Source organism: Ceratotherium simum, chromosome 37 (genome assembly GCF_057802395.1).
Source record: "Ceratotherium simum simum isolate JZ-2026a chromosome 37, ASM5780239v1, whole genome shotgun sequence".
Taxonomy (NCBI): Eukaryota; Metazoa; Chordata; class Mammalia; order Perissodactyla; family Rhinocerotidae; genus Ceratotherium; species Ceratotherium simum.
Genome location: NC_141936.1, coordinates 9,449,314 through 9,476,848, shown reverse-complemented (window position 1 = coordinate 9,476,848; position 27,535 = coordinate 9,449,314). Strand labels below are relative to the sequence as shown.

Genomic DNA, 27,535 nt, shown 5'->3' with positions numbered 1-27,535 from the left:
GGCATCCTGAATAGCCAATAGAAACACTCAGCGGCTTCAAGGGGGCACGATGAGCGTCAATGGGAAGGGCCCTCCCGGGGAAGTCCCGTAGGACAAATTTTTTTTTTTTTTTTTCATTCGGTGCTGTTGCCTAGAGTTTTCCCCAGTGGAGGATTTTAGATCTGCAGAGGCTCGAGGGGCCTGCTCCCGCTGCTCGGCACACAAGGGCTCTGAGATGACAGCGGGTTGCACCGTGAGATGTGGCGGAGACTACATTTCCCAGAATCCCAGGGGACCACAGATCCCAGCAAGCAACAAAGAGGCCCAGGGACTACAAATCCCAGCATTCCCTGCACCCTAGTCCTCTGTAACTTGGACTCCAGTGTGCCGCGCAGTGTGCGCAAATTCATAAACCGTGCCTCAGGTTTGGTAGTTTCTGAATCCGGAGACTTGAAACCAGGCGGCAAGACCCTCTTCACCCTCAAAAGAAGATGACAGCCCACAGAGAGGTAACTTTTGTTTACATGGAACTCAGAAATCTCCTGCAAATCATGGTAAGGCTGCAAACAACAAACAGAAACACTGATTAAACCATGAAAGATAATAAGACAAAATGACTCCTTCAAACCTTGCTTGTTTGTTGGTCTGGAGCGCCTTTTACGTTTTTTGCAGGGGTTTCTGGTGTGCTCCTGCGTTGGACCGGGAGAGATATCGATAGTGTACTCAGAATATCAGTATAGGAAGGGACTTTAGATAATTTGCTAATCCAACCCCTGTTGTTTTACATATGAGGAAACTGAGACCCAGAGAGGCAAGGAGATTGTCCACGGGTCACAGCAAGTTGGGGCAGAGTTAGAATTCGGCCCTAAGTTTCCTGACACGCTCTGGGCTCTTTGCACCACACTAGGGTGGCGATATTTTTAGCAGCTTGGCTATGTGGTTATTCTTCTCCCTGGTGAAGTTTCCCCATCAGGGTTGAAACACCCAGAGGTTAGGTAAGCATTTATTTGGTGGATTTCCTCCAAATGAAGGAGTGTGATGTTTATCTTCAGTCTAGGTAGGACTTGGTGTTTTGCTTTGTTCTTTGTTTGTTTGTTGCTCAACGTGACATTTAACGTGATTTCAGGAACTGGGTAAAATTGTAGTGTAAGCTCAAGTTTCCTGGAAGATCTCCTGTCTGTTTTCCTAGCTTTCCTTCCTCTTCCTGTCCCTCTCTCACCCATCTGGGCACTCACCCAATTTTTCCTTCCATGTAATTCCACAAACAGCTTTTTCAGCTTTTGTTATTTGCCAGGCTTTCTATAAAAGCTGAAAGGCATGGTCATTGCCACCAGGAAGATAACCATCTAGTTAGCAAAATAAGGAGACTCCACTGAGATTCAAGATGGACTGTGATAAATGGCATAAAAGAAAGGACATCAGAATGCTATAGAGGCTCTGATGGAGAGATGTATTCCATTTATTGATGGAGGAGGTCGCATTTGAACTTGAAGGATGCACAGGATTTTTTTTCTATGTTAAAAAATTTTATCTTTACATTTTTTTGTGTGTGTGTGAGGAAGACTAGCCCTGAGCTAACATCCCGATGCCAATCCTCCTCTTTTTTGCTGAGGAAGATAGGCCCTGGGCTACCATCCATGCCCATTTTCCTCTACTTTATATGGGATACTGCCACAGCATGGCTTGACAAGTGGTGCATCGTTGTGCACCCCGGATCCGAACCTGCGAACCCCGGGCCACCAAAGCGGAGTGCATGCACTTAACCGCTGTGCCACCGGGCCAGCCCCATCTTTATATTTTTTTGTTAATGAGGTATAACACATACAGTAAGGGCACAATTTTTGCATATGTATACACCTGTGTCACCACCCCCCAAATCAAGATATAGAATATTTCCAGCACCCCTTGTGCCCCTTTCCAATCAGTACTTCATCGTCCCATCCCAGTAACCATTCTTCTGACTTCTGTTACCATACATCAGTTTTGTCTGTTCTTGAATTTCATTTAAATGTAATCATACAATATGTACAGTATGTCTGGCTTTTTTCATTCATCAATATTTTTGTGAAATTCATCCATGTTGTATGTAGCAGTAGCTTGTTTTTCTTTAAATTCGTGAGTAGTATTCCATTGTCTGTATATAGCACTGTTGATCTATTCTACTGTTGATGGGCATTTAGGTAATCAGTTATCAATTTTTGGCTTTTATTAATAAAGCTGCAATGAGCTTCTTATATGTTCCTTCTTGTGGACTCATTTCTAGGAGAGGAGTTGCTGGCTTGTACGGTGTGCATATGATCAGCAATAGTAGATATTGCCAGTTTTCCAAAATGTTTGTACCAATTTTCACCTCCACCAGCAGTGTAAGAGAGTTCTGGTTGACTCTTATCTTTGTCAATACTGGGTGTTGTCAGTCTTTTTAATTTTAGCCATTTTGGCTAAATGTGGTATCTCATTATAGTTTTTATTTACATTGTCTGGTGTTGAGCACCTTTCCATATGCTTATATGAACATCCTCTTCTGTGAAGTGCTTGTTCAAGTCTTTTGCCCACTTTTTAAATTGCGCTGTTTGTCTTCTTACTGATTTGTAGTTCTTTGTATAGTCTGGATATGGAGTTCTTTGTCTGATACATGATTTGCAAATATCTTTTCCAAGTCTGTGGCTTATCTTTTCAGTCTCGTACTGGTGTCTTTTGATAAACAGACATCCTTAATTTTAATGTAGTGCAATAGTTCAGTGTTTTATGATTAGTGCTTTTTGCATCGAGTTTAAGAAACCTTTGCGTACAGGGCTGGTTGGATTTTAACAGGCAAATATGAGGGAAGAGCATTGCAGAAAAGATGAGGGAGCAAACTTGACCCATAGACCCTGGGGTCAGAGAGGGAACGTGTAAGTTGTGTTGGGCATGGGGAGGCCTGGAGTTTGGGCTGTAAAGAGGGTGAAGCGAGACAAAGCTGGAAGGGTAGGAGGGAGGCATACTGAGAAGGGCTTTAACTGCAGCCTTGGAGTCTGGACATTATTCTGGAGAAAGTGGAGGCTCTGCTGGAATATTTATGAACTCAAACAGAACTTAGTTGTCTTCCTTCCACCATCAACTTTGCCCCTTCTCCTCCGCAGCCCTGTTCACTTAACACCACCTCCAGACAGCCTGGCCACCCCAGCCAGATTCCTTGGTGATATCCTCCTTCCCTATTCCTGCATTCAACTGGTCACCAAGTCTGATAGATTCTATGGTCTAAATGTCTCCAACAGTGTCCCTGCTTTTTCATGCCCAACTGCCACTACCTTTGTTCAAGAACTCACAATCTCTTATCTGGAATATATCAGTCACCTCACGGGGTTCCCTGCCTCTACTTCTCTCCACACCCAATCCATTCCTATAGCAGCTAGTGTGGTTATTCTAAAATGGCAATTATTCTTACCTCTCCACAGCTTAAAAACCCTAAATTGTTCCCTAGTGCCCTTAAGATGAAATAAAAACTCCTTTACGTGGCTTAGGCCATTTATGATTTGCTTGCTCATTCTTCCGGGCTCAACTCAAGCCTCATCTCCTCCAGAAGTCTGCCTTAAATCATCTCTCCCCAGGGCACAGTCAGGAGAGCCTTGTCTGTACCCCTAGGGTGCCTGTGGCTACTGTCTGTCATAACTGGACAGGTCTGTCTCTTCCAAGGGGCTGTGAGCTCTCCCAGGTGGGAACTTCACTGTATTTAGGTTTTTACTGGGTATAGTGCCTTGCATGTGGTTTCCAAGACCCTTGATGACCTGACTCCAGCTCTGTAGCCCTCATTTCTCACCCCTGAACCCTGGGTTCCAGCCACTCTTAGTTTCTATTCAGCATCAGTATATGCTGCACAGCGCAAGCCTCTGTGATTGTGGTCACTGTCCCCCTTTTCTTCCCCTTTTCGCCTGAAAGATGCCTGTTTTCTCTTCCCCAATATTCTCTTCTGTGTTTCCAAAGCGTTGTCATATCTCTCTCATAGCACTTAACACATTGAAGCTTTTTGAGGGCAAGAACCTTGTCTTCTCTTCATATAAACTTGTAGAATGTAACAGGTGCTAGAGAAATTTTTTGAATAAATGAGTGGGTTGATGCTAGGCTCCTTTGCATCTGTCTGTCTGATTTCTGCACTCTAATGCACAAAAGGCAAATAAGGTTCTTTTCCTCTCTTCAAGACCTGAAAGTCTGTGGTGCATACTTTAGAGAAATCAGCTTAAGCGTTCAGATATGTAGCATTTCTCAGCCATCTTCCAGGGGAGTCGGTACTTACCAAATGCAACGCCACGAATGTCATTTTGGTCACAGAACCATTGTTGGCTCAACCCATCTCTTGCTTATTATAAAACACTTTCTAAATAGAGGGAAGAACATGGTCATTGGCTTCAGAGAGCCTGGGTTCCACATCGGACTTTGCCACTTACTGCCTTTTGGATATTTAGGTTTAGTTAACTCGCCTGAAAAATGGGAATAATATTTTAGGCCATAGACTTATTATGAGAATTCGACGAGAATACGTACAGCACCTGTCGCATGGAAAAACACTCAATAAACGGTAGTTGTTAGTAGGCTTAATATGTCCCTGGACCCCAGGGTAGCGGCAGTCGCCATAGGGAGCTCCTAGAGGTAAAGCTCGGCCAAAGGAGTGGATTTCAGGCCCAGGATGCCGATGGTTTGGGCCCCAGCACTGCCTAGGTTGCATCCTCTCCTCGGCCCCTCGCCACCGAGCTCCTAGATTATACGCCGTGCTCGGACCCTCTATGCCCGGCCCCGGCCTCACTGGAGGCCTGAGTCTGCGAACGCGGTGGGGGAACCTAGTGTGGGCGGAACTCGAGTGCAGCGGCGGGAGGCTTCCGGGGGAGCCGCAAGGGCAACGGGTCGGCGGAGGCAGAAAAGCGTCGGACGCCGGGCCGATCATGGACGCTTGACAACCTGCGGGCAGGCGCCGGGAGGCTGAGCCAGCGACCCAGAGGACGGAGAGGCGCTGAAGACAGGTAGGGGCCGGCCAGCGGGCGGGGCCCGGCGCGCCTGCCTCCTTCGGGCCGTCCGGCTGCGCGCCTGCGGCCGGGAAAGCCCGCGGCCACACCGCCCCGCCCCCGCCCGGGGGAGCGCGCCCCGCGGTCCTCACCCCGCCCCCGCGGCCCTGCTGGGAGCACGCCGCCCGCCCTGGAGTCCACCCCAGCTAGCGACCCTCAGCTCCCGCACCGCGGCTGCTCTCTCTTCCCGACCCCCGAGGGCTGCCTCTGCTACTCTGCCGTTTATCAGAATAGCGCCCTCCCAAGGACGGGACTCCATCTCCTCTGTGGCCCTAGCCTTCTCGGGCCCTCCCACTCCAGAAGAAAGCGACTATCGGCGCCTCTTTACTTTTGCCCCCACGGGCTTTGCTCCATAGACCGAGATTATTTTGACGGACCGAAGTTTCTGTCCATTTGTCTACTCCCTCCCCACCCCCAGGCCCTTGCATTTAGTCTCTTCACACGTGTCCACTTGGAAGAGAGGTTTTCGGTCCTCCTCTACTAACCATCACCTCCCCTCCTTTTCCCTTTCACCGTCTCCCCTTCTCTCTCCTCTTTCCCCTTCCCTCCTCAGCAACCTTTATGCCCTAGCACTTCACTTTTCCTGATTCCGATAAGACCGTCTTAGGTAACCCTCAGTGAGGCGACGTACTTGTTTCTCTAATACTGTAAAAGGGCTGCTGGGCTGTGTGTCTGCCTCCACTGGAAAACTTAGTCTTGCACCAAACTATCCTTCTTTGAATTGTTCTCTGTTTAAATCTGCTATACCAGTTCTCCTTCATTTTATCCCGCTGCCCCAATATGTATCATTTTTGGAGGAGTAATCTTCTCTTATGCGGGACTTCTGTAGAGAAGGTAGGCAGTGTGTGTGTTCACATGCATTCAGCGTGTAATTAGATTATACAATGGAGGGACCCTCTTGTACCTAATGTCTTCAGGATGGCAAAGCAATATCTTCACTGTTTTCTTAAATCTTTTTGTTTTCTGGAGTTTTTGTACAAGTTCTGAAGTCATGTTTGGTAAAATGTCACATATCAGTAGGAGGCTGAATAGAGGGATTTTCCTCATGGACTTACACAGCATGTATTTTCTTAGTTTGAATATGTTGCTGCTTATCTTTCAAGATCATTTTCCCCCCTTTTCTGTGCTTAAATAACTTCTTTAATTAAATGAGACATCTTTCTTGTCTGCTTTTTGTGTCTTTTTCTTACCCCTTCTTGGCTGTAGGTGAGATTCTGATGACACACTGGAAGCTGTAACTGATTGGTTTTGCTTACATCTGCTGCCTCTATGTGTGGGCAAGATTCTCTGTTTCTTAACTAGAGTCTATAAATGAGGTGGATATTAAACAGCTGCTGAGAAACTCCTGTGTGTTTCTTTAGGTCTTGGTTAGGTTTAAGGGCTTAGAAAGTGCTGCCTTTGGGAGAGGGCCAGATGGGGTGAAGTGGGTTTTACTAAGTGTGTTTCAAACCTCAGAATAAGGACAAAATATCCTTAACTCTGGGTTGAATCCTACCCGTCTCACAAAGTGGTCATAGCATCTGGACTCAGGAACTGTTTTTTCTTTCTGGATACTATAAAATTAAAGTATTCCAATGTCTGATCCAGCATTAAATAAGCATCGACTTTGCAAAGGAGAAGGAAGAATGACTGAAACTTTCTTTTGGACAGATCTCCAGGCCAGAGAATGGCAGGTGAACAGAAACCCTCAAGTAACCTGCTGGAACAGTTTATTTTACTAGCCAAGGGTACCAGTGGCTCAGCCCTCACTGCTCTCATAAGCCAAGTCTTGGAGGCTCCTGGAGTGTATGTCTTTGGAGAACTGCTGGAGCTGGCCAATGTGCAGGAGGTAAGAGCACTTTCCAGACAGTTTCTCTGTCTTCTCTGTTCTCAGCCTTCCTTTGATTCTCCAGGTTTTCAAGGAATTTCAGTGCTGAAGCTTTGTGGACCTGTGAGGTGCCCTGTTGAGGGAGGGATGGGAATTGGTGGGGCAAGGGAGGAGAGCAAAGGTGATGTCCTGGGCTCCTTCTAGTCAATATTTTATCAGAACTTGGGGTAAAATTAGATTGGGTTGCTAATATTTTGAAAGATAGGGAAAACAATCCAATTGAACTTGATAAAGTAGAAAAGTAGAGTATAAGCATGGACTGATGTGTAATGGGTAGTTTCAGGCATTCTTAGGGACAAAAATCCTCCAGTGCAAATAGAGACAAGATCGGTCAGGTACATACATAGCAGAAAATGATTGCTATTGGACTTGAGATGGGCATGAATAAGGAATATATTATTCTTGTGGAAAAGGGCAATGTTGTGCTAACATAGATGTATGAAAAAGATATGACATGACAAGCTGGGAAGTAGTCCTTTTGGTTTTGTTTGCTTGTTGTTATTAAAACCTTGGGTATCCAGTTTTGGTGATTGTGCCTTAAAAATGAGATCTGGTGAAGAATGACCAGGTGGAACAAAGAGATGTAAAGCAACCTATACTTTTCAAACTCTCCTTCCCACTTTGGATACTTTTATATGTATTGATACTTTTATATTGATTGATTGACTTTGGATACTTTCATATTGATTGATTGATACTTTTATATTGGTTGATTGATTGGAAAGTCTGGTGACATCTTTATTACCCTGTGGTTGTGCTCAGGGGCTCTTGGTGAGGTGGGTTGGCTTCCTCTTCATCATCACAGCTTCTTTCTGGCTGCCCAGGATGGCACTGGCTCTGCGGATGGGCGCTGGCTTTGCGGATGGCTGCCATGTGCAGATGTGGGCAGTACTTGTTCTTGTGGATCATGTGCACAGTGCTGCTGAGGGGGGTGTGGGTGTTCTTGTTGATGGTGGTCCACACATAGGAGGTGGCTGGCTTTTGCTGGCCAGTTCTTCACTTCATGACCACTAGGACACCTTTGACGTTGGCTGCTGGCTCCACGCCCACAGCCTTGCGGCGAATCAGCCTGTTGTAGCAGGAGTTGGGGGTCTTCAGGTTACTGGACTCACTGCTGTATGTCTGCTTATTCCTCTTGATCAGGAACCTGGAGCAGTTCCCCATGACTATCCATTGCAGATGTGTGGACGTGGCATCATCTCCTTTCCCTGCCACAGCTGGAGACAGAAAGAGCCACTTGTAGTTTTTGTGACTTTTTATTTATTGTGAGTCTTGCTTGCGAGACTTTAAGCTCTGTGAGGGTAAGGTGTACTGTGCTCACCATTGTTTCCTTAGAGCTTAATATGTAGCCTGACACACAATAGGCTTTCACTAAAAATTTCATTTACCAAAGATGGGAAAGGAATCCTTTGAGGAAAATTTAGGAAAACTGGGTTCATTTTTTTTTTTGAATAAACTTTATTTTTTAGAGCAGTTTTAGATTCACAGCAAAATTGAGAGGAAGGTACAGAGAGTTCCCGTATATCCTCTGCCCTCACACATGCATAGCCTCCCCCAATATCAGTATCCCCCACCACAGTGGAACCTGGCACTCTGGAATTGACACGTTATCACCCAAAGACCACGGTTTAGGGTTCATTCTTGGTGTTGTACGTTCTATGGGTTTGGACAAATATGTAATGACATCTATCCTCTATTATAGTATCATACAGACAAGTTTCAGTTTCACTGCCCTGAAAATCCCCTGTGTTCTGCCTATTCATTCCTCCCTCTCCTCTGATCCCTGATAACCACTGATCTTTTTACTGTCTTATAGTTTTGAGTTTTCCAGAATGTCATATACATAGTTGGAATCGTACAGTATATAGCCTTTTCAGATTGGCTTCTTTCACTTAGTATGCAGTAGTATGCGTTTAAATTTCCTTCATGTCTTTTCATGGCTTGATAGCTCATCATTTTTCAACAGAAGAGATGACTAGGGGTAATATGTTCCTTCAGGTTCACAAAAGCCTGAACAAATATGCCAAGTAGTTGTTTTGTAACGATGGAAGATTGGCTAAGATGGACGAAAATTAAAGCCAGAAAGACCTGATGGATTTAGGGCAGTGGGAGAAGTTTTGGAGTGTCTGCTCTAGAGAAAATAGTGTGATACAGCTAGTTTTGTAATTGTCTGTCTGAAAAGTGGGGGCTAGATTTGATGGTCTCTCCACCTCTGATTCAGGGCCTCAGGAGGTAGACTGGGTATTTGGATGCCAGAGTTCTCATTAGGGTGCTAAGCAAGTCATGTTTATCTCCCCACGGTTTGTTTTTTTCCAAATGTGAGTTGGAAATAAACTAGTTGCCTTTTTCAGCGGTCTGAAATTATGGATGCAGTTCTTGGAACCTTTTTTAAAAAGATGATTAAAATTCAGTAGTATTACTAGTGGTGTCTGCAGAATACCACTTGGATATTCCTGTTTAGGCTTTATGAAGTTTGGTAAATTGGAAGAGTAATGGGTACATATTTGTGAGTAAAAGAAAACACCCAGTTAAGGTAATTCACAGCAGAACAGAGCAGTTCCGGGCAAAACAGTCTGTCTTTCATTTTTCTTCTACAGGTGGTTCTTTGCCATCAGCAAAGAATGAATATAATAAGGAATAATAATAAGGAATAAGTAATTTTGATGAAAATTTTATTTGCGGCAGCCTGATATCCTAGTTTCCTGTCCCCACCTGGCTCTTCTGTTACACCTTATGCTGAGCTAATCTCTCCCAGCATTCGTGGTCCCCATGTAGTCCTGAGACTTGGAACAACCCTACTTTGTTCTGTTTGGATTGACAGTGGCTTGTGCTGTACCTGCCAGGCTACTGTGTAGACAAGGTTGCTCCAGTCTTCGTTTTAACGGCAAGGGAATCCTGAGAAAACACGAGCTGCTTCCTGTGCTTACTGCTTTGTGTGCGCGCGTGTGAGCAAAGCAGTTACTTGGTCGTGCTCTGTGGAGTGTAAAACATGTATTCCTGAGAGAGAAAAATTAATTTTGGGGCCATAACAATCTTATTTATTTTTTCCCAAAGAATCAGAGTTGGAAGGGACCTCAGGACCAACTAATAAGGCAGTACAGAACCGTGGCACACCCGCCCTCTGCTTGAGCCCTCCAGGGATTGGTAGCAGCTTGGTCTGTTTTTTTTCCTCCTCAGCTTGCAGAAGGAGCTAATGCTGCTTATTTGCAGTTGCTGAACCTGTTTGCCTATGGAACATATCCAGATTACATAGGTGAGTTGGTTAAGATCCTCCAAAGACTTTTCCTAATTATGTCGCTTGTTTGGATGTGTTCCCTCCATGAGGATCACTGGGGTCTGGGATATAAAGCATGGGGTGGGCACCCCTTGACCTGGCTGGTTCCCATTTTACTGTGCGCTGTAGGTGACCTCACAGGAGGACTTTCCCTTCTCACCTTTTATTCCTGGTGGGTAAAATGGGGACTCTGTTTATGCTCATCCATAAATGTACCCCTTGTTTATTTTTTAGATGAGATTCTTGAGGACTGGTGTTTATAGAACACTTGGAATGTTATGAAATGTTAGAGTACCAACTTGTAAAGTATTGAAGAGTTTTAAATATTATCAAAATAACATCACTATATTGAAGAAAATTTGGAAAATAAAAGTCACTCACTTGGGGCCGGCCCAGTGGTGTAGTGGTTAAGTGCGCGCGCTCCACTGCGGCAGCCTAGGGTTCACAGATTCGGATCCTGGGCGCGCTCGGATCCTGGGCGCGCACCGATGTACCACTTGTCAAGCCATGCTGTGGCAGCGTCCCATATAAAGTGGAGGAAGATGGGCACAGATGTTAGCCCAGGGCCAGTCTTCCTCAGCAAAAAGAGGAGAATTAGCGACAGATGTTAGCTCAGGGCTAATCTTCCTCACCAAAAAAAACAAAAAATTCCCTCATGATTGTGCCACCATTAAACTACTGTTAGCGTTGTGGTGCTGGACTTTTCCCCCTCATGCTTTCTATTATGTAGGTGTAATGAGATTATGTATACAATTTTATATCTTTTTTCACTTATTTCATAGGCATTTATCCATGTTTTAAATCTTTGTAGTCATTTTTAATATTCCATAATCTAATACTCCATAATCTACTTAGCCCATTGTCTTTTATAGGTCAGTTGAGTTATTTTAAATTAGAATCTTCAATATCAGGAATGAGGTGCATGCATGTCCAAACGCTAATGTACCTTCTACCCAAGCTGTTTTGATCTGGCTTCCCTTGTTTATTTTAGTGGTGTGACAAAAGCCTGGTAGTTTATTTTGGTAACGTGACTCAGGGCCTTCCCTACTACATCCCTGACATCCCCTTCTTTCTCACTTTCTTTCTCACTGGTCACTTCTGTTTACTCTGTGCTGCTGTCAAACTGGACAGTTTGCCACTTGCCAGTTTTTTCTGACCTTCCCTTTGTTCCAATGAGTGTGTCCTCTGTTCTTCCTTACTGAAGAGGCAGCATTGCACAGACTGTGGAACCAGACTGCCTTTGTGAGATTCTAGCTCCACTTCCACTTCCTTGGTCAAATTAAATAATCTGTACCTCAGTCTCCTTATCTCTAAAATGAGAATAATAATACAGGTCCACAGTCCCTTACCTGTACTCCTTGGGCTAGATGTTTCAGAATTTAGAATTTTGGGGACTTCAGAAAGGTAGTATGATGCATATACCTTTCTGTGTAACACCCTCGAGTGATGTGGCAGCACCTGTAGTTAAACACATTCATAATTTTGCAGCAAAACAAATATTCACAACAAGAGGGGTAAAAAAGCCTGCCTCAAATCAGGTCAGGAATTGCCACCAGATGAATTTCAGCACCACGCTCAAGGAAAAAAAAATGAGTTTGGATTCACCTTTTTGGAATCCAGCATTATGGATAAGGAATTGAAGACACTGGGAATCTATCTCATGGGTTGTTGTGAGGACTAACTGGTTGTGTGTACGTATGGATCTGTGTGTGCGTTTGCACTAAGTAAAGCTTGCTGTATATGTTACCCACGGCTGCTGTCGTTGCTGCTATCATCATTATTGTTATTACTCAAATTTTTCCCATCCTTCGAGGCTTATGGCAAACTCCATCTTTCTTCTTTTTCCTCTCCTGTACCTCCCCAATGTGACTGCAGTCACTTGCTCTCTCTTCCGCCTTTTTCTTTCCCTCTCTCCCTTTCCGCTTCTCCTCCTCCTCCTCACCCTTTTGTTCTCTTCTAGTAGTTTGTACCTTCCTTCTGGTAGTTCTGTCCTGCATTTTTAACTGTTGAAACATCTGATTGTAAGACTGAGGACAAGTCCAGGGCCATTGAGTTGCACAACTCTGCGTGGTTGGTGCCCCTGGAGTTGTATAGCACAGCAGCCTGGACATAGCCCATCTTGTTTATCCTTGATTATCCTGAATCACTTAAGACAGTGCATTACACATAGCAGATGCTCAGTGAAGATGTGTTGAACTTGATTGAATGTCACAAAGGGCACAAATAGTATTCCATTGAGATAATTTTCGTATCATTTTGTGCATTCATGCCTGGCTCTTCAGGAGACTAAGCTCCTTGAGTCTCTTGTTCTTTGGAAGCCCATGGTTTTCCAAAGAAGACAGGAGGTGCTGTTGGAGCATTTGCCCAATGAATAAGTGCAGAGTCATGACAGTGATTCAGTGATAGGTTTGGTGTGGGGAGTTGGTGAGCTTATTCCATAAAGAAATCCTAATTTTATTTTGTGTCTTGATTTTTGTGGTGGGTGGGACCGAGCAGCCAGCAAGGAGAGCCTGCCAGAACTAAGCAAAGCTCAGCAGAACAAGCTGAAGCACCTTACCATCGTGAGTTTGGCGTCGAGAATGAAGGTTAGTCCCAAACCCCTTCCTGTCTTCCTCCTCACCCCGAGGCAGGTGTCTCATTGGCATCAGCATGGGAACTCCCAGCTACACATAGTACAGTCACATCATAAATGCATAAATTTGCTTGGCAAAGGACAAGAGAGAAAAAGATAATTAAATTAGTGTAGACAATTACTCACCGTTCCATTCAGGAAAAGTATGCCCAGGAGGGATTGTGAATCAGCGGGTCTCAGTTCCGGCATGCCATGGTGCCTCACTTGGTGCAAGCATTTTGCCATGCTAAAGGGCCACTGCTTAAAGATACGTGTTTAAAGATAGACATTTTTCTAACAGCAGGGCATCTCAAGGCAAGTTAGCCACTTCATCTGTTGCTCAGTGCACAGTGAACTGTGCCAATGCTGGAGGAAAACTTGTTAGGTTGGACTTACTGAGAGGTAGATCTTTAATATGCTGCCTTCCTCGGGATTTTCAAGGTTAATTATACTGATCTGAATTTTTGCCTTATATGCTAAGTTTAGACCTTAACCTTCTGTGAGATACCACTCCACTACATCTCTCTGAGTTCTCTGCCCCACTTGATTTAGAAGCCTTGCAACCAGCTGCTCATAGCCGTTAACAAAGAAGATCCAGATTCACTTAATTTTTAGTTGATTTTGGCTCTCTGCCCAATCCCAGCCTAAGTGTCTAAGTTTTTGTGGGGCTATGCCTTTGGAAAAGTTTGCTTTTTGCACTTTCTCTCTATGATTGAGCTTGAGAGACATATATTTGTTCTTGGATTGCTGTTTCAATTCCTGAAATTATTTTATCTGGTCTAATAAATTTCTGATTCTCAGCCTGGCATTTCAGGTGGGAGGCTTATTTTGTTAGGAAATGAGGACCTGACTTTTTTTTTTTTTTTTCGATCATGGACTTCTCAAGTGTAGCAAAGAGTAGGAGTAACTTTTTTTCCTCGTTTCTGCAACCTGTCATTGTAAACCCATCTACCGCCCCTGGATTTCAGAGGTTTAGTCATCGAAAACCCCTCTAGGAATGTTTGCTCTTCTCTGTATATATCTTCCTCCTATCTCTGCAGATTTGATTGCTGTGTTCATTTCCAGACTAATAGTAATGTGTCAGAGGATTTGCAGAAAACTGGATATTTAGGTATCCAATGGTCTTGGAGTTGTGCAGAATGTTGGTATAGCCCAATAAAGGACTGTTGTTGGGGAATTGACATTGGTTGCAAGAGTCTGAGAATACACTTGTAAACTTCAGGATGACCTCTGAGCTGGCAGTACCCACTGGCCACCTGTAGGGGGATGTGTTAGCCTGCAAGTTTTTTTGCTTGCGCTCTGCTGGGCAGGCAGCCAGTTCTCCTCTTCAGTGTCTGAGATTGTTGGGAGTTTTGTGATGATCTGGCATTTTATGCAAAGTCTGCAAGCTTCCAGAAGGCAGTAAAGTGGCATATACTGAGTATTTGCCTTTCTCCTCTGGAAAGACTCTTTAAGATCTCTAAGAGTAAGCTTCCGAGCATGAAAGCTGAAGGCTGGGTGAAGTCCAGGAGGCAGAGAATCTAGGAAAATGCATTCCTAGATGCTGTGGGTCTTGTTTGGATCCCACAGGTCTCACAGCTCATTTATTCATCTCTTGTTGCCATAGATGTTAATAATTACCACTAGACTGCATTTCCCAAAGCCTTGAGGCACCTGTTGCCTATGTGGGTAATGCTTGCGTTTTCTTGAATGTTTGTTGATGGTTTTTGTAAATATCACATGGCCTTATCTACAGTGTATCCCCTACTCCGTGCTGCTGAAGGACCTGGAGATGCGGAATCTCCGGGAGCTAGAAGACCTCATCATCGAGGCTGTCTACACTGACATCATTCAGGGCAAGCTGGACCAGCGAAACCAGCTGCTAGAAGTGGATTTCTGCATTGGCCGAGACATCCGAAAGAAGGACATCAATAATATTGTCAAGACCTTGCACGAATGGTGAGCCTGGAAGAAGGAGGGTCCCTTCTCTCTAGGGAGCGGGATATCTAGCACGCCCTTTGTGCCTCTGCCTGGGGAAATGTCATCTTCAGGTGTTAGCTGGGGCTGCCTGGGACCTGGGACCCTGGGACAGTAAGCCAGAGGGAGGGGCCATTTGTGACTATAGCTGTGTGGCAACAGGAATCATTTCAGGTCTCCTGGTGCCCTGGTTGTAAAATAGTTCTTGTCCTAGTGCAGGTGGGGGCCATTTAGTAGTGAGCTGTAAAATGCCTGGGGTTGGCAGGTGGAGCCTCTGAAGCCTAGCTGTGTGATGCTGACCCTGTGCTTTCCAAACTCAGCCTCAGGTGGAGCACGCTCAGGAAGTTAGTGTCGGTAAGATTCCTTGGAGAAGAGAACCCCGTGTTGAGCGTCAGTAACCTGTTGGACTAGTGTTTGTAAAACACTGTGAGGGGTATTGGAGACAAGGAGTGGGTTATTCTCAGTTGGAACACAGACTCACAGAATATATGATAACAACATTCTGGTATATAAAAGGAAGTGGCACGTTTGCATGTACTCTATTTTAATAGAATTTGATGTTTGCAAGAGCTGTTGCACGTTCTGCAAGGATTTGTTATGGAGTTAGTTAAATGATTTGGGGCTTATGAAGACACATGGGCTTCATGGAAGTTTTAGGTGAGTTTTGAAGGAGGGTTAGAGTATGATGTACCGGGCAGGCACATGGCGTGTTGGGGGTCATGAAGCAGAGCAGGAAGCTTTGTGCAGAGGGCTAGGGAAATTGTTTTCTTTAAAACAGACTGAATCTCTAGCCTGTCCCCAAGAGGAGTAGATCCAGAGATGTATGGCCTAGCTTTGACCCCCTGGGGTCCTGTGCCCTTGAGTTTCCCTCACTTCAGCTACTTTTGGACCCCAGGGTGTGTGCTGCTCACCCCCACCCCAAGTTCTGTCCCAAGTGTGGCCCCAGACACCTTTCCCTGACAACATGCAACACAAGCAGGAGCTTTCAAAAGGTTGTAAAACTGTTAAATCAGAATAAATGGGAAATAAACTTAGAAAATACCCCTGACATGAAAATGTGCTGGCATAAAGTCTAGGCTTCCAGTTCTACTAAAGCGGGCTCTCTACTCCGTTTGTGAGAGGCTAATACAGTTTTACCCTGTCCATAGTCTGGCTTTGTATTTTTTAGCCCCACCCAGAGTGGGGGTCTCCACCCAGAGGTGACATCCCAGGGTGTTTCCCAGTGCAGATTCTTAAAACTTGTGTTTAGGCATCAGAGCTAGGTTTGAAACAGACTTGGTGTGTAGAGCGGTACTACAAATATGGCAAACTGTTCACAACTGTTGATCTTAAGTGGAGGGTAAGGCGGGCATTCATTGTACTGTTCGTTCAACATTTTTTAGGTTTTAAAATTTGCAAAATAAAAAGTGGGAAAAATAAAATAATGAAGAGTGGGATGGCAATTAGGAGGTAACTTAAACTTTTGAGAGAAGGGGCGATCTCCAAAATAGGATGCTTTTAGAAAATGATTTTTTCTGTTGAGAAAAGTGATTAATCAGTGCCCCCTGTACAGTCTCTCCTAATTCCTTTCATGTCACATTCTGTAAAACTTTCCCGTGGGATACAAAGTTTGGTAATTAAAGCTGTATTCTAAGAAACCACCCCACATCCTCCATGTTTGTCTCCACATGCCCTATGTTATGTATTCAGAAATGCTTGTCTTTGAGAAGGAGTGGAGGGGCAAGAGCCCTGGCAGAGAGGGTGTTGCAGGACGTCCCATAAGGACTCGGGAAGGGAGATTTCGGAGGCTGGAGGAGAGCTCCCAGGCTTTTCTCTGGCTCAGGGCTGGTTATCTCCTTTGTAGGTGTGATGGCTGCGAAGCGGTTCTGCTAGGCATTGAGCAGCAAGTTCTGAGAGCCAATCAGTACAAGGAGAACCACAGCCGAACTCAGCAGCAGGTAGAGGCAGAGGTAAGGAAGGGAATGTTCGTTCCCTGCTCTAGGGTGTTGCTGTCTGTTCCTTTGTCCTGTGAGTCCTAGTGTGGATGAAACAAGCAGTCACCAACACACAGGCCCTGGGCTAGGTGCTGGGGCAGAGGTGGGTGTGACACGGTCCCTGCTCTTGGTGCTCCCCGTCTCCTCTCTGATTCTGGTCAGCAGAGGGTGAGCAGGCTTGGAGAGCAGAGAATGTTATAATTCCTCAGTATATATGCACTTTGCAGCTGTAGAGCAAAAGAAACGAGTTTGGGGATGGCCCTTAAAGACGGGTGGAAGGATGGTGGTCACAAGGTGGGGTGGAGGGAGGCGTGCACTTGGGCCGGGGCACGTGGGGCTGCAGGGCCCTGGTACTGCTCTGCTTCTTAAGCCGCACAGTGTTCATTTTATTCTTCTTCTCTAAACTGTACATTCATGTTTTAACCTGTTAAAATGCATGATCTAGTTCATACTAAAAAAGAAGAAAGGGAAAAAATTCTGTGGATGACCTGCAAATGCAAATGAAAGTGTGTGTGGTTTTGGTGACATCTGAGTGTTCAGGACACTTTTAGCCTCTTGGAGGGACACAGCCCAGCCTTTGAGTTAATGGGCATTTGTTTGTGTGCCTGTAGCCTGGACACTTGTGGATGGACCTCAGAATTTGTTTGGAACCCCTAAGATCAAACTTAGCATTGGAAGTCCTTTTCTAGCATGATGGGGCTTGAAGTATTAATCTATTTAATGAGTTTTATAAATAGGGTGTCCAAGAATGTGGCAGAGTGGGGCCCAGGATTACAGCTAAGGAACATAGAAATAAGTAGATGTGCCTTTCAAAGGGGGATTTTTGAAATTTGAAGATTTCTCCTACTCTATGTGTACTCCTTGAAAATAAAAACTGTGTTCTTTTTGTCTTGGTAAGACCAGCTCCTTGTCCCATCCTACCCGTGGTAGGTGCTCAAGTGTTTGTTGTACTGTATCTGGCACGCCCTGTAAGTGTGTCACTAGACTGCTGAACTCTGCTTTTTGTGGACTAGAGAGAGTTTATTTTGGATACCCACATATACATACACGCTCACCCGCCCCTATATACACATACAGATACTCAGTTTTTAACCCTACTTCTAGCCAAAGAAGTACGACCAACATTTAATTTAGCATTAGCCAGAGACAAATAAAATGAGGAAAGTGAGCCTGCCACTTCTCTAATAAGCTGTGTCATCCCTCTCTTGAATATCGTGGCCTCTTCTCTCACCTGGGGTTGATGTCTGAGCGAAGTAGGAAGGGCCAGCCACTCTCTCCTCTCCATTGATTCTTCCCTGTAAATCAAACCCTGGAAACAAATGAGATTTGGAGATGAAACATGCCCACCTGACCTGGGGTAGCCTGTGTGAAACAAACCATCTTTAACCTGGTTAGTAGCCCGGGAGGAGGCTGATCCCTGCTGGCTGCCCCATTGTGCCCAGACTGGTGCTAACTGTGTGGTAGATAGTAGGCTGGGATTGTGGTCATTAGTGAAGATGCATGATATTAGTTTTAGGATTCTGAATGGTTCAAGTTTATTTCCATGACAAATGACATTTGAAAGAAGGCAGTGACTAATATTGAGGCATGACCAGTGTTTAGACAATAGCATAGGCTCTTTAAATTATGGTTATTAAAAGAGTAAGAGAGAGAGCCAGCACATGTGGGTTTGTTACTGTGGTCTACCTATCTACCTACCTACTCAAATCCTACCAGGTGGGGGTGAGGATTTGAGTAAGTTTGAGAGAAAGAAATTTGAGGAAAAGGCCAAGGCCACCTCCACCACCAATTAAAACAATCTCCTGACTTAATAATCTTCTAGAAATCTGGAACAGACCAGTATGAGAAGAGAGGGAGTATGGTCAAAGCCCAGAGCCTTGTCAGTTTTTCCGTTCTGAAAATGCATAATCTGGCTACTAAGTGTAGGATGCCAATCATCAACCCAGCTTAAGGCACATAGAAGGTGCCACCAGGTGTTTGTTGACTTGAAAAGAAAACAAATCTACAAAGAAAAAAGGTGTAATTCTATCATCTTCTGCTTGTATTTATGCTTCTGTTAGCCTTGACCTAACATTTCTAGCCATTTTCTCAACTAAGTTGATCTTTTCTTCAATTGTCCTTGAATTAGATTGCTTGTTCTCAGAGGGAAAAACTTTTTTTTCCCCCAAATCTCGTACCTGCAGCTTTCTTCTGGTGAGTATTAACTCAAGAGCTTCCCTCTTAATGCATTCAGCCCCATCACAAACTGCCTAAGAATGTTCTCTCCTTCTCGCCTTTCACAGAAATAACACATGTTAGTTACTTACAATTCTAGCATACCTGGGGGAGATAGAACAGTAACATTATGAGTTGTTTCATTATCTCTCCGCAGTCATTCTGGAGGGAGGTAATGATTAGTTGAAGCAAAAGTACCTCCTCATTTATATTTGATTTTGGAGTGTATTTTTCTTTGTATTTGAATGTGCTTATGTCTGATGTTCTGTGGAATGTCAGTATATAGCTTGTGCTACCTTCACGAAATAGGCTATATTCCAGTGATGTAGGTAATAAAAAGTAATTGGACAAAGTGAGCTCTGTTTTCCATTACCTAGAAAATCCCTCAGGAGTTAAGTTTGTGACAGATCTTGATGCTTGTTGGCTGTTAGCATGCACCAAGCGTGTGCCCCCTCATTCCTCCTGGAGAGCTGTTCTCACCGTCTCCAGCTCTCCTTGTCTTTGTAGCATTTCTCCAAGTGTGGACTCTATTTCCTGTTGTCCCCCTTTGCTTTGCCCCTTAACTGGAAGAAGTTTTCCTACCCCAGAAGGCTCTTCTTTCTCCTTTTGCCTGAATATTTAAGGTCGCTGATAGAGCTAGGCTGCAATTTTGTCAGCAGGTGCAGTCCCATCTGAAAATTCCTGAGGCCCATGTTTTGAGGGGCTTGACAGACTCTAGGTCATCTGGGTTAAGTGGAACAGGGCTGGTCTGCAAGCCAGGCCACTCAAGGAAGAACATTAGAAAGGACCAGGGCCATTTAGGCCAAAGAAGACAAGTGTGTGGGGATATTTGTCATCATTTGAAGGGTGGCTCTGTGAAAGAGGAATTAGACTTCTCAAGATTGTTCCACAAGGCAGAAATAGGTTTAATTGGTAGACCTATCTGGGCAGCCACTCTGGGTCCTAGAAGAAGCTGTCTACAGTTAGGCCTGCCCAGCTGTTGCAAGATGCCAGTTGACTCTTAAGTCCCCTTCAGCTATGAGAGTCTGTCATTGGTTCAGCAGTCTCCGCTGTGAGTTCTGTGTGTTTAAAATGCTACCAATCAAGCTGACTTAAGCAAGGCACATCTGTAATGGAACCCAGTGTGAGGGCCACGTCACTCCCCCTGTGTGCGCTGAGACTTTGTTGATAAAGGGCCTCATTTCTTAGGCTAAGAGACACTTGTCAGGAAGCCCTCTTTTTCTCTCTGGGTTGTTTATACGACTGGAGGACTTACATTTGTCAGTAGTCTTCCTTGAAGCTGGATGTGAACTCTGAAACACAAATGAGACACAGCGGCTTATGAGGCCGTCCATCTGAGAGTGAGAGGTACTGCCAGGCAGGGATAGGTTGAGGGGAGGCAAGTCAGCGTGGCCTGCAGTGGTCAGGGCAGGTTTGTGGAAGAGGTGCTCGACTCTACAAGAAGGGTCAGAGGTGGCTGGCTAAGGAGGAGGCTTGCCCAGGCTCGAATAACAGTGCAGGAAAGGCAGAAATGAGATGACTGCTTCCAAGTGTGATGCAGCGGGCTAGCATGGCTCAAGTGGAGGGCGTGTGTTGAGGAGGAGGGGAGGAAGGTACGGGATCTTGAGTGATGTTTCAGAAATGGAGAAAGAACCAAGTTTTTCCTTGGGGTGAGTCTCATTTCCTGTCCTTGCACACTAGAGTCACTGGGCACCCACAGTAATAGCTTATTGGGAGTATAGTTTCTATAAGAGAAACTGCTTGAGGAGGTAAATGAAGGCATTTGAATTAAGGGGGTGGGTAGTGTCCATGCTTCTGTCTGTTTATTTGGTTAAAAGCTTTTGACAGGATCCTGAATCAAAGACTTTTAAATATAATCGAGTTGCCATGAGATGGGAGGCTGTGTTACCATGGTGGGGAGTGATGTATAAACAGGACGAGAGCATGAACAGGCCCTTCTGTGAATGGAGAAGGGGAATGAGCAGGCTCCCTTGGGAACTAGGATGAGAACCTATGATTTCATGTTATTATAAAGGATCTGAAACTGAAAGTTTCAGAACTTTTTGAGGGGGAATAAAGAGTATATACAGCAAGAGTCAGTTAGCAAAGTGTTGGGGTCAGATGAGCTGGTCGGCTGTTGAGAGGCCAACAGGGGAGTGCTGCCTTGGTGAGTGGGGTGCCTGGGGTGAATGGGCCACAGGGCGGAGTCTGCTCCTTGGGCTGGCAGGTCAGGAACTGGCTTCTCAGCTCAGCCACAGATACTTTGACTCCAAAGCCAGGCCAAGTCACCTGAGGCCGCTATAAAAAGAAATGCTAGCTAATTTCTGCTAGGCTTGTAGTGACTTATTCTACAGAAACATAGGTGCAAGCGATAGAAACTAGAACCATTATTTGGGGATTGATTAAATACTTTTTCCTTATTCATGTAGGGATTATGAGACTGTCAGTAAATCTAAGATATATTAAGTGAGAAAATCAATATAGAAAACTATTTGTAGAATAAGCTGATTGGTAAAAATTATTGCACAAAGAACCTGAGGAAATAAGGTTAAATGGTATTTTATCAGCTACAATGAAATTAAGGAAACTGTACTTTTTTGTTTTATTTATTTTTAGTAAAGCTGTTTTGCTAAATGGGAAAGGTAATAATTTGCTTGGAAAGATACCATTTTTGGAAATGCAGGCCTTATAACAAAAACTTGTTAGTTTTCTAATATTTTATTTATTTATTTGCTTATTTATTTTTGATGAGGAAAATTTGCCCTGAGCTAACATCTGTTGCCAGTCTTCTTCTATTTTGTATGTGGGTTGCCACCTCAGCATGGCTTGATGAGTGGTGTGTAGGTTCGTGCCTGGGATCTGAACCCGTGAACCCTGGGCCGCTGAAGCAGAATGTGCCGAACTTCACCAGTATGCCACGGGGCCAGCCCCTCTAATGTTTTATTTGAAAAAAATTTTGTCAACTTTTGGGGAAACCTTAAAACAAATTTTCTCTGGTAGTGCATCTCAGGTCCTGAAAATATGAGGCATGAATCTTATTTTTTTTTTAATTTTCTTAATGTATATTTTTAAGTTGTAGGATTTTTTAACACGTTGGGAGTCAGAAGTAATTTTTTTTTTAATTTTATTTATTTATTTTTTTCCCCCAAAACCCCAGTAGATAGTTGTATGTCATAGCTGCACATCCTTCTAGTTGCTGTATGTGGGACGCGGCCTCAGCATGGCCGGAGAAGCAGTGCGTCCGTGCGCGCCCAGGATCCGAACCTGGGCCGCCAGCAGCAGAGCGCGTGCACCCAACCACTAAGCCACGGGCCGGCCCCAGAAGTAATTGATATGCAAAGAAACAAACTTAAGTGATGCTGTTACCTCCTATTAAGATTTTAATTAATCTTCCTCAGAATACCTAGAAAGCATTTCAAACTGGAGAAGCTTTAGAATGTTATTTTATACAGCAGTGAAAACTGAGAAATCACTTTTCTTTCTTTCTTTTTGAGGAAGATTGGCCCTGAGCTAACATCTGTTGCCAATCTTCTTTTTCTGTTTTCTTCCCAAAGCCCACAGTATATAGTTGTATATCTTAGTTGTAGGTCCTTCTAGTTCCCCAATGTGAGACGCCACCCTAGCGTGGCCTGACGAGTGGTGAGTAGGTCCGCTCCCAGGATCCGAACCGGCGAACCCTGGGCCGCCGAAGTGGAATGCACGAATCCAACGCTACGCAACCGGGCCGGCCCCAGAAATCACATTTCTTAATCTCTCCTCCAAGGCTGTCAAAATATGCGTTGAAGTAAAACAGACAATAACAAGTATCTCTTTTATAAGAGAAAGCGTGGCAAGCCATCCACTGCTCCAGATTCTTCACTCCCTGTCTCACCAAGTGACTACTGAACAAGAGATGCCAAGCAGCAGTGAGCCACTGGGAGGTGGGATGCCAGGGTTCCAAGCCGGTCCTTCTTGGTCTGGCAGGACACTGAGTAAACCCAGACTAAGACTGCCCCCTGTGTGCACTGTCCCAGCCCACAGTCCTCTGTCGATGCTCCTTTCAGAAAGGTTATGGGGTTGATTGAAGTGACAGCAGTTTGGGGCATGGCTCCAAACAACAAGAATCAAAATAAAAAATGACCTACACTCCAGTTGAGGCTAGTTCTGCAGATGATAGATCTCCTCCAGGAACCTAATTTTTGTCTCACTCTCACGGTGTTGTTTCATCTCTGCATTTGCACTCTCTCTTACTCCAGCTCCTGATCCTCTGACTGTTGAGAACTTTTGGCTCTGATGACTCCCTTCTCACTCCAGAAAACCAAACCTGCTTCCCAGGGGCCATGGAAGCCACCCAACAGAGATTACTTCCTTACCAACAAATATGTACCTTACTCTTCACCAGCCTTCTCTTCTTTCTTCTTTTTAATGATTAAAGAAAAAAAAGAAGCTAATATTTTCTCTTCTGCTTTCCCTCCCCTTTTTCTTCCTCGCAGCTAGCTGAAAGGTAAAGGCATAAAAGACCTATTAGAATGGGGTTGGGGAATGTGTATATAAACAGGCACGAGAGTACACAGTTGGTGGAAGTACAAGTTGGTCCAGCTCTTTTCAGAAGCAGTACAGCAATAGTTCTTAAAAAGGAATGTGCGAACCCTTTGGTCTGGAAAGCTCACTTCTAGGAATATGTCCTGCACAGATGTTCACAAAATTGCACCAAGATAAGCACAGAAGGCTGTTCGTGGGAGCATTGTGTGTGAGTGAAAAGCAAACTGGGAACGCATGTAAAAATTGTAGAACATTCCTAATGGAATAATACAGGTGCTGCAGAGGATATGTGTTCTGGCATGGAAGAATGTTCAGGAGTTGCTTAAGTATTTCTGAGCCCCTCAATTGTTAAGAAAGATATGCCGGAAATGGTAGTGGGATCACATTTTGCCAGTTCTTTTACTACATTTTCGTCCTTTGTCACTTAGTTGGCTGAAGTCCCTCCTCTACTTGTTTATTCAAGAAGGACTCATGGAGCTGTATTCCAGAGTTCTTGGGAAAATCTTTGGTTTCGTACATGAACAACAGCTGAGCATAACATTCTTGGTCACCCTATCTTTTTCTTTTTCTTTTTGTTGTGAGGGAGACTAGCCTTGAGCTAACATCGGTGCCAATCCTCCTCTTTTTGCTGAGGAAGATTGGCCCTGGACTAACACCCGTGCCCATCTTCCTCTACTTTATATGGGACGCCGCCACAGCACGGCTTGACAAGTGGTGCGTCGGTGCACGCCCGGGATCCGAACCTGTGATCCCTGGGCTGCTGCAGCAGAGCTGGTGCACTTAACTGCTGCGCCACTGGGCTGGCCCCCACCCTTTCATTTTCTAAGGCCATATTAACCAGTGCTTTCTTTCACCTTCTGTGTTGTACCTCTTTGCCAAATGGTCCTCTTCCACTTGGGTTATTCTCTCTTTTCAGCCAATAAAGCATTCGTTGTACTTTCTTGCTTGACTCATTTCCACATATCTTTCATGAATAGCCACTGCTTGTTTCTCCTCATTTGGGTTTCTAAAGATAATCTCAGATTTTCTTGCAGAGGATTCTGGCTTCTTCCCTGGGTGGCTCCCTTTATAATGAGAACAAGTTTCAGTGAGTTTCTGGTGCTTACAGGCCGAGCACACCAATTCTGTGTCTCCCTCCAGGTTACCAACATCAAGAAGACACTAAAAGCCACCGCGTCCTCCTCGGCACAGGAGATGGAGCAGCAGTTGGCTGAACGGGAGTGCCCCCCTCATGCTGAGCAGAGGCAGCCCACCAAGAAGATGTCCAAAGTGAAAGGTCTGGTCTCCAGCCGCCACTAGGGCCGGCTGGGGCAGCTGGCACTCACCAGGCCTGGGTCAAGTGGGGAGGGGACACCAAGGGCCTATTTCCTCCCCTTTCTACCTTCAGTGAGTTCCAGACCTGCCCATCCCCTCACCAGCGCCTCCCCACCCTGCTGGTACTGTTCCAGAAGAACCATTAACTCCTTTCCCTCACCCTCTCCCTCCTTCCCAGTTGTTCCCTTCAGACTCAGGGGCTCCACTGATGCCATCCCAACAGGGTCAGACACTGCCCAGCTTCCCTCCAGGAGGTTTTTGTCTCTGTTTAAGGGCTTGTCTCCCTCCCAGTTTTTCTTTTGCTCCATGTCATTGTGTCAGGCTAGTCATAAGCCGGAGGCATCTTTAACTGGCCCGCAGGGATGACTGTGGAGGAGGCCCCTCTCTGATGAGGAGGGAGGCATTCCTTCTCCAGCCCCATGTACCACGGTACCCACAGTGGTGCAGGTGATCTCTAGCCAGGTATCAAACGCTTTGTTTTCCCTCTCCTGCCTTGTCCCTTGTTGACAGCTCCGATCAGGCCATGGAGGGATGTGATGCTGGGCTATGTTTACTAAACCTGCGGGTTTTCAGCCTCTTAAGCCCAGCTCTAATCTCTCATTAGTTGGGAGCACTGGGTTGACTAACATCTGGTGTCTGAGCACCAATGGAGGGTGCTGTGGCTCTGCTGGGTGGCAGAAGTTTCTTCCAGCTTGGTGTTCTCTGCTGGCCGTGCTTCCTGCTGCCTCTGACTACTCAGACTGGTTTTCGGTGTGAAGTCCCCAGCTGCCCACTGGGACTGTCTGCCAACACTTGCTCTCCCAAGATCTTTAATTCCTCCCGGCTGCATCCATGGTGGGGATGGTGGTGCCGAGGCCCCTCTATCTGGTGAAGGACCTGTTGCTGCTTCTGTCTCTTTCTTTTCACCCCTCCTTGGCTGATGACCCAGAGCCCTCTGATGATGGCGTTCTCCTGGCAAGAGAAAAGGACTTGACTAGCCTTTCTGAACTTGAACAGTTTCAGGTTATATTTTAATTTTTTTTTTGTACAGGTTCTGATTCTAATACATTTCAACATGCCTTTTTTCCCCTTGTGTCAATATTTGTTATAGACTAATCGCCGGGGATTTTTTACCTGGTTGGAGGGTGGTGTGTGAGTATGTGTGTGTGTGTGTTGTTATTTTTTTTTAAAGGGGAGGTGGAGGTCCTGGACTGATATTCAAGTTTGCTGAGGGAAAAAGCACATTTTAGAACAAAAAATAAAAGTGTCGATTTAATATATGTGACTGTGGAGTGTGGGGTTGCCTAGCTGGTGGATCTTGAGGGACTGGGATTAGCGTGGTTCAGGGAAATGTGATACTGTTTCCGTACCATGGTTAAAAAATGGATTTCTCCTTTTTCCAAAATGTCCAGTAGCTGCCTACCATTGATCGAATGTCGACAAAGTATTCTCGTTTCCCTTTGCAGCTGGTTCATGTGCTCATATAGCATTATGCCCAACTGGAGAGTTTCATTCCCAAAGTGTGTTTCATGAAACCCCTTGACAGATGCTCTGTGGAAAAGGGGTTCTGTTGTTAAATAAATTTGGCACGTCCTGCATCCCATATCCTCATTTGAAATTCATTATTATGGTCTCAGAGAAGGCCTGGGTGAGGAAGCCTGTTCCCACATGGATGTCACCATCAAATTCTTTTTGGTAATATCCAGTGGAACACATTTTGGGGACATTTTTGGAAACATTATATTTCTCAAAAACACCTCCCAGCCTTATAGGTTTTTCCATCTATTCTTTCTAGACCCAAGACAGGCACACTCCCTCTCGGCAAGTGCTCTTTCATCCTTATCTTTCCCGCTGGTGAGTAGACCAGGAAGCGTGGCCTGACTGGTATGAAGTATGTGACCACTTGTTTTCCCACTGCCCTAAGGAACTCTAGGGTCATCTTCTGGATGGTTCTGCTGCTTCTTTACAACAGTAATGACACTAGTAAGAACACATTCATGAAGTGCTCTGCAATGTGTCTTCATGTATAATAAGTCATTGAAACCCTTCCACCCAAACAATCGTCTGAGATTGATGAGGGTAAGTATTATTACAGTCATTCTCACTTTACATATGAGGAAAATGGAAACTTGGATGTTCAAAGTACCCCTGTGGTAAGTGGCAAAAGGAAGACTCCTGGATCTCCTGACTTGTACGTCCTGCCATCTTCTCTGTTACATTCTAATTTAGAGTCTGCTCCCCAAACTGACCCTTGACGCCCCTCTACCTGCTTGTTCCTCTGAGGGGTCATCTTGCTTTTAAAACTGACACCCAATACACCCCAGCCTCTGCTTCCCAAACCCACCCAGCCACTTCATAAGGAAGCAGAGAGTATGGGGGCGGGGCTCCAGGAAGTGTGGGAATAGCCAGAATGTTCATTGGTCCGTTGGGACTGTGGTAGAGGCCTGGCCTCCGGGCTCTGCAGTTTTGCATCTGGTGTGCTGTGCCTGGGCTCAGGTTTGAAATGTACATAGGTGTTTTGCATATAAATACAACATTCAGAAGAGGTGTCCTCATCTTTGCTCAGGAAGGAGGCACTGCAGGATTAAACAGAATTAGCTCAGTGATAGTGCCTGTGGGCTGTCTCTCCCACCTTCTGAAACTCTGAGCTGTCTGCCTCCTGAAGTCCTCTTTGGTCTTGACTGTCTGCCCAGATGTAGGCATTGTGGTTTCTACTTGGGTAGCATTAGGGAGATGGTCAAAGGCCCCAGGACAGGCCATTCTTGTTTCAAATCTGAGGTGACCACCAGTGAGAGGATTCCCCCCCAAACTTTTGAGTCTTTGGAAATGGGGTGA

The 27,535-nt window shown here is 45.2% G+C and overlaps 1 protein-coding gene and 1 pseudogene across 3 annotated transcripts; one reads left to right on the top strand and one right to left on the bottom strand.

The window, feature by feature from the left end:
- Positions 1-344: 344 nt before the first annotated feature.
- On the top strand, positions 345-26,305 carry COPS7B (COP9 signalosome subunit 7B). Of its 3 annotated transcripts, none has more exons than XM_087424690.1 (7): positions 345-488; positions 6,663-6,840; positions 10,057-10,132; positions 12,650-12,738; positions 14,500-14,702; positions 16,564-16,669; positions 24,548-25,980. In XM_087424690.1, the coding sequence occupies exons 2-7, from the start codon at positions 6,679-6,681 to the stop codon at positions 24,704-24,706; spliced, it is 795 nt and encodes a 264-aa protein (XP_087280816.1). In that variant the 5' UTR covers positions 345-488; positions 6,663-6,678; the 3' UTR covers positions 24,707-25,980. The 3 variants fall into 3 exon arrangements, with proteins under 3 accessions (XP_087280816.1, XP_004427732.1, XP_087280817.1); XM_004427675.3 differs by lacking the exon at positions 345-488 and adding an exon at positions 4,862-4,970; XM_087424691.1 differs by lacking the exons at positions 345-488; positions 10,057-10,132; positions 12,650-12,738 and adding an exon at positions 4,862-4,970 and having other exon boundaries at positions 24,548-26,305.
- Positions 7,638-8,421, bottom strand: LOC147912298 (large ribosomal subunit protein eL28 pseudogene; annotated as a pseudogene).
- Positions 26,306-27,535: the final 1,230 nt, after the last annotated feature.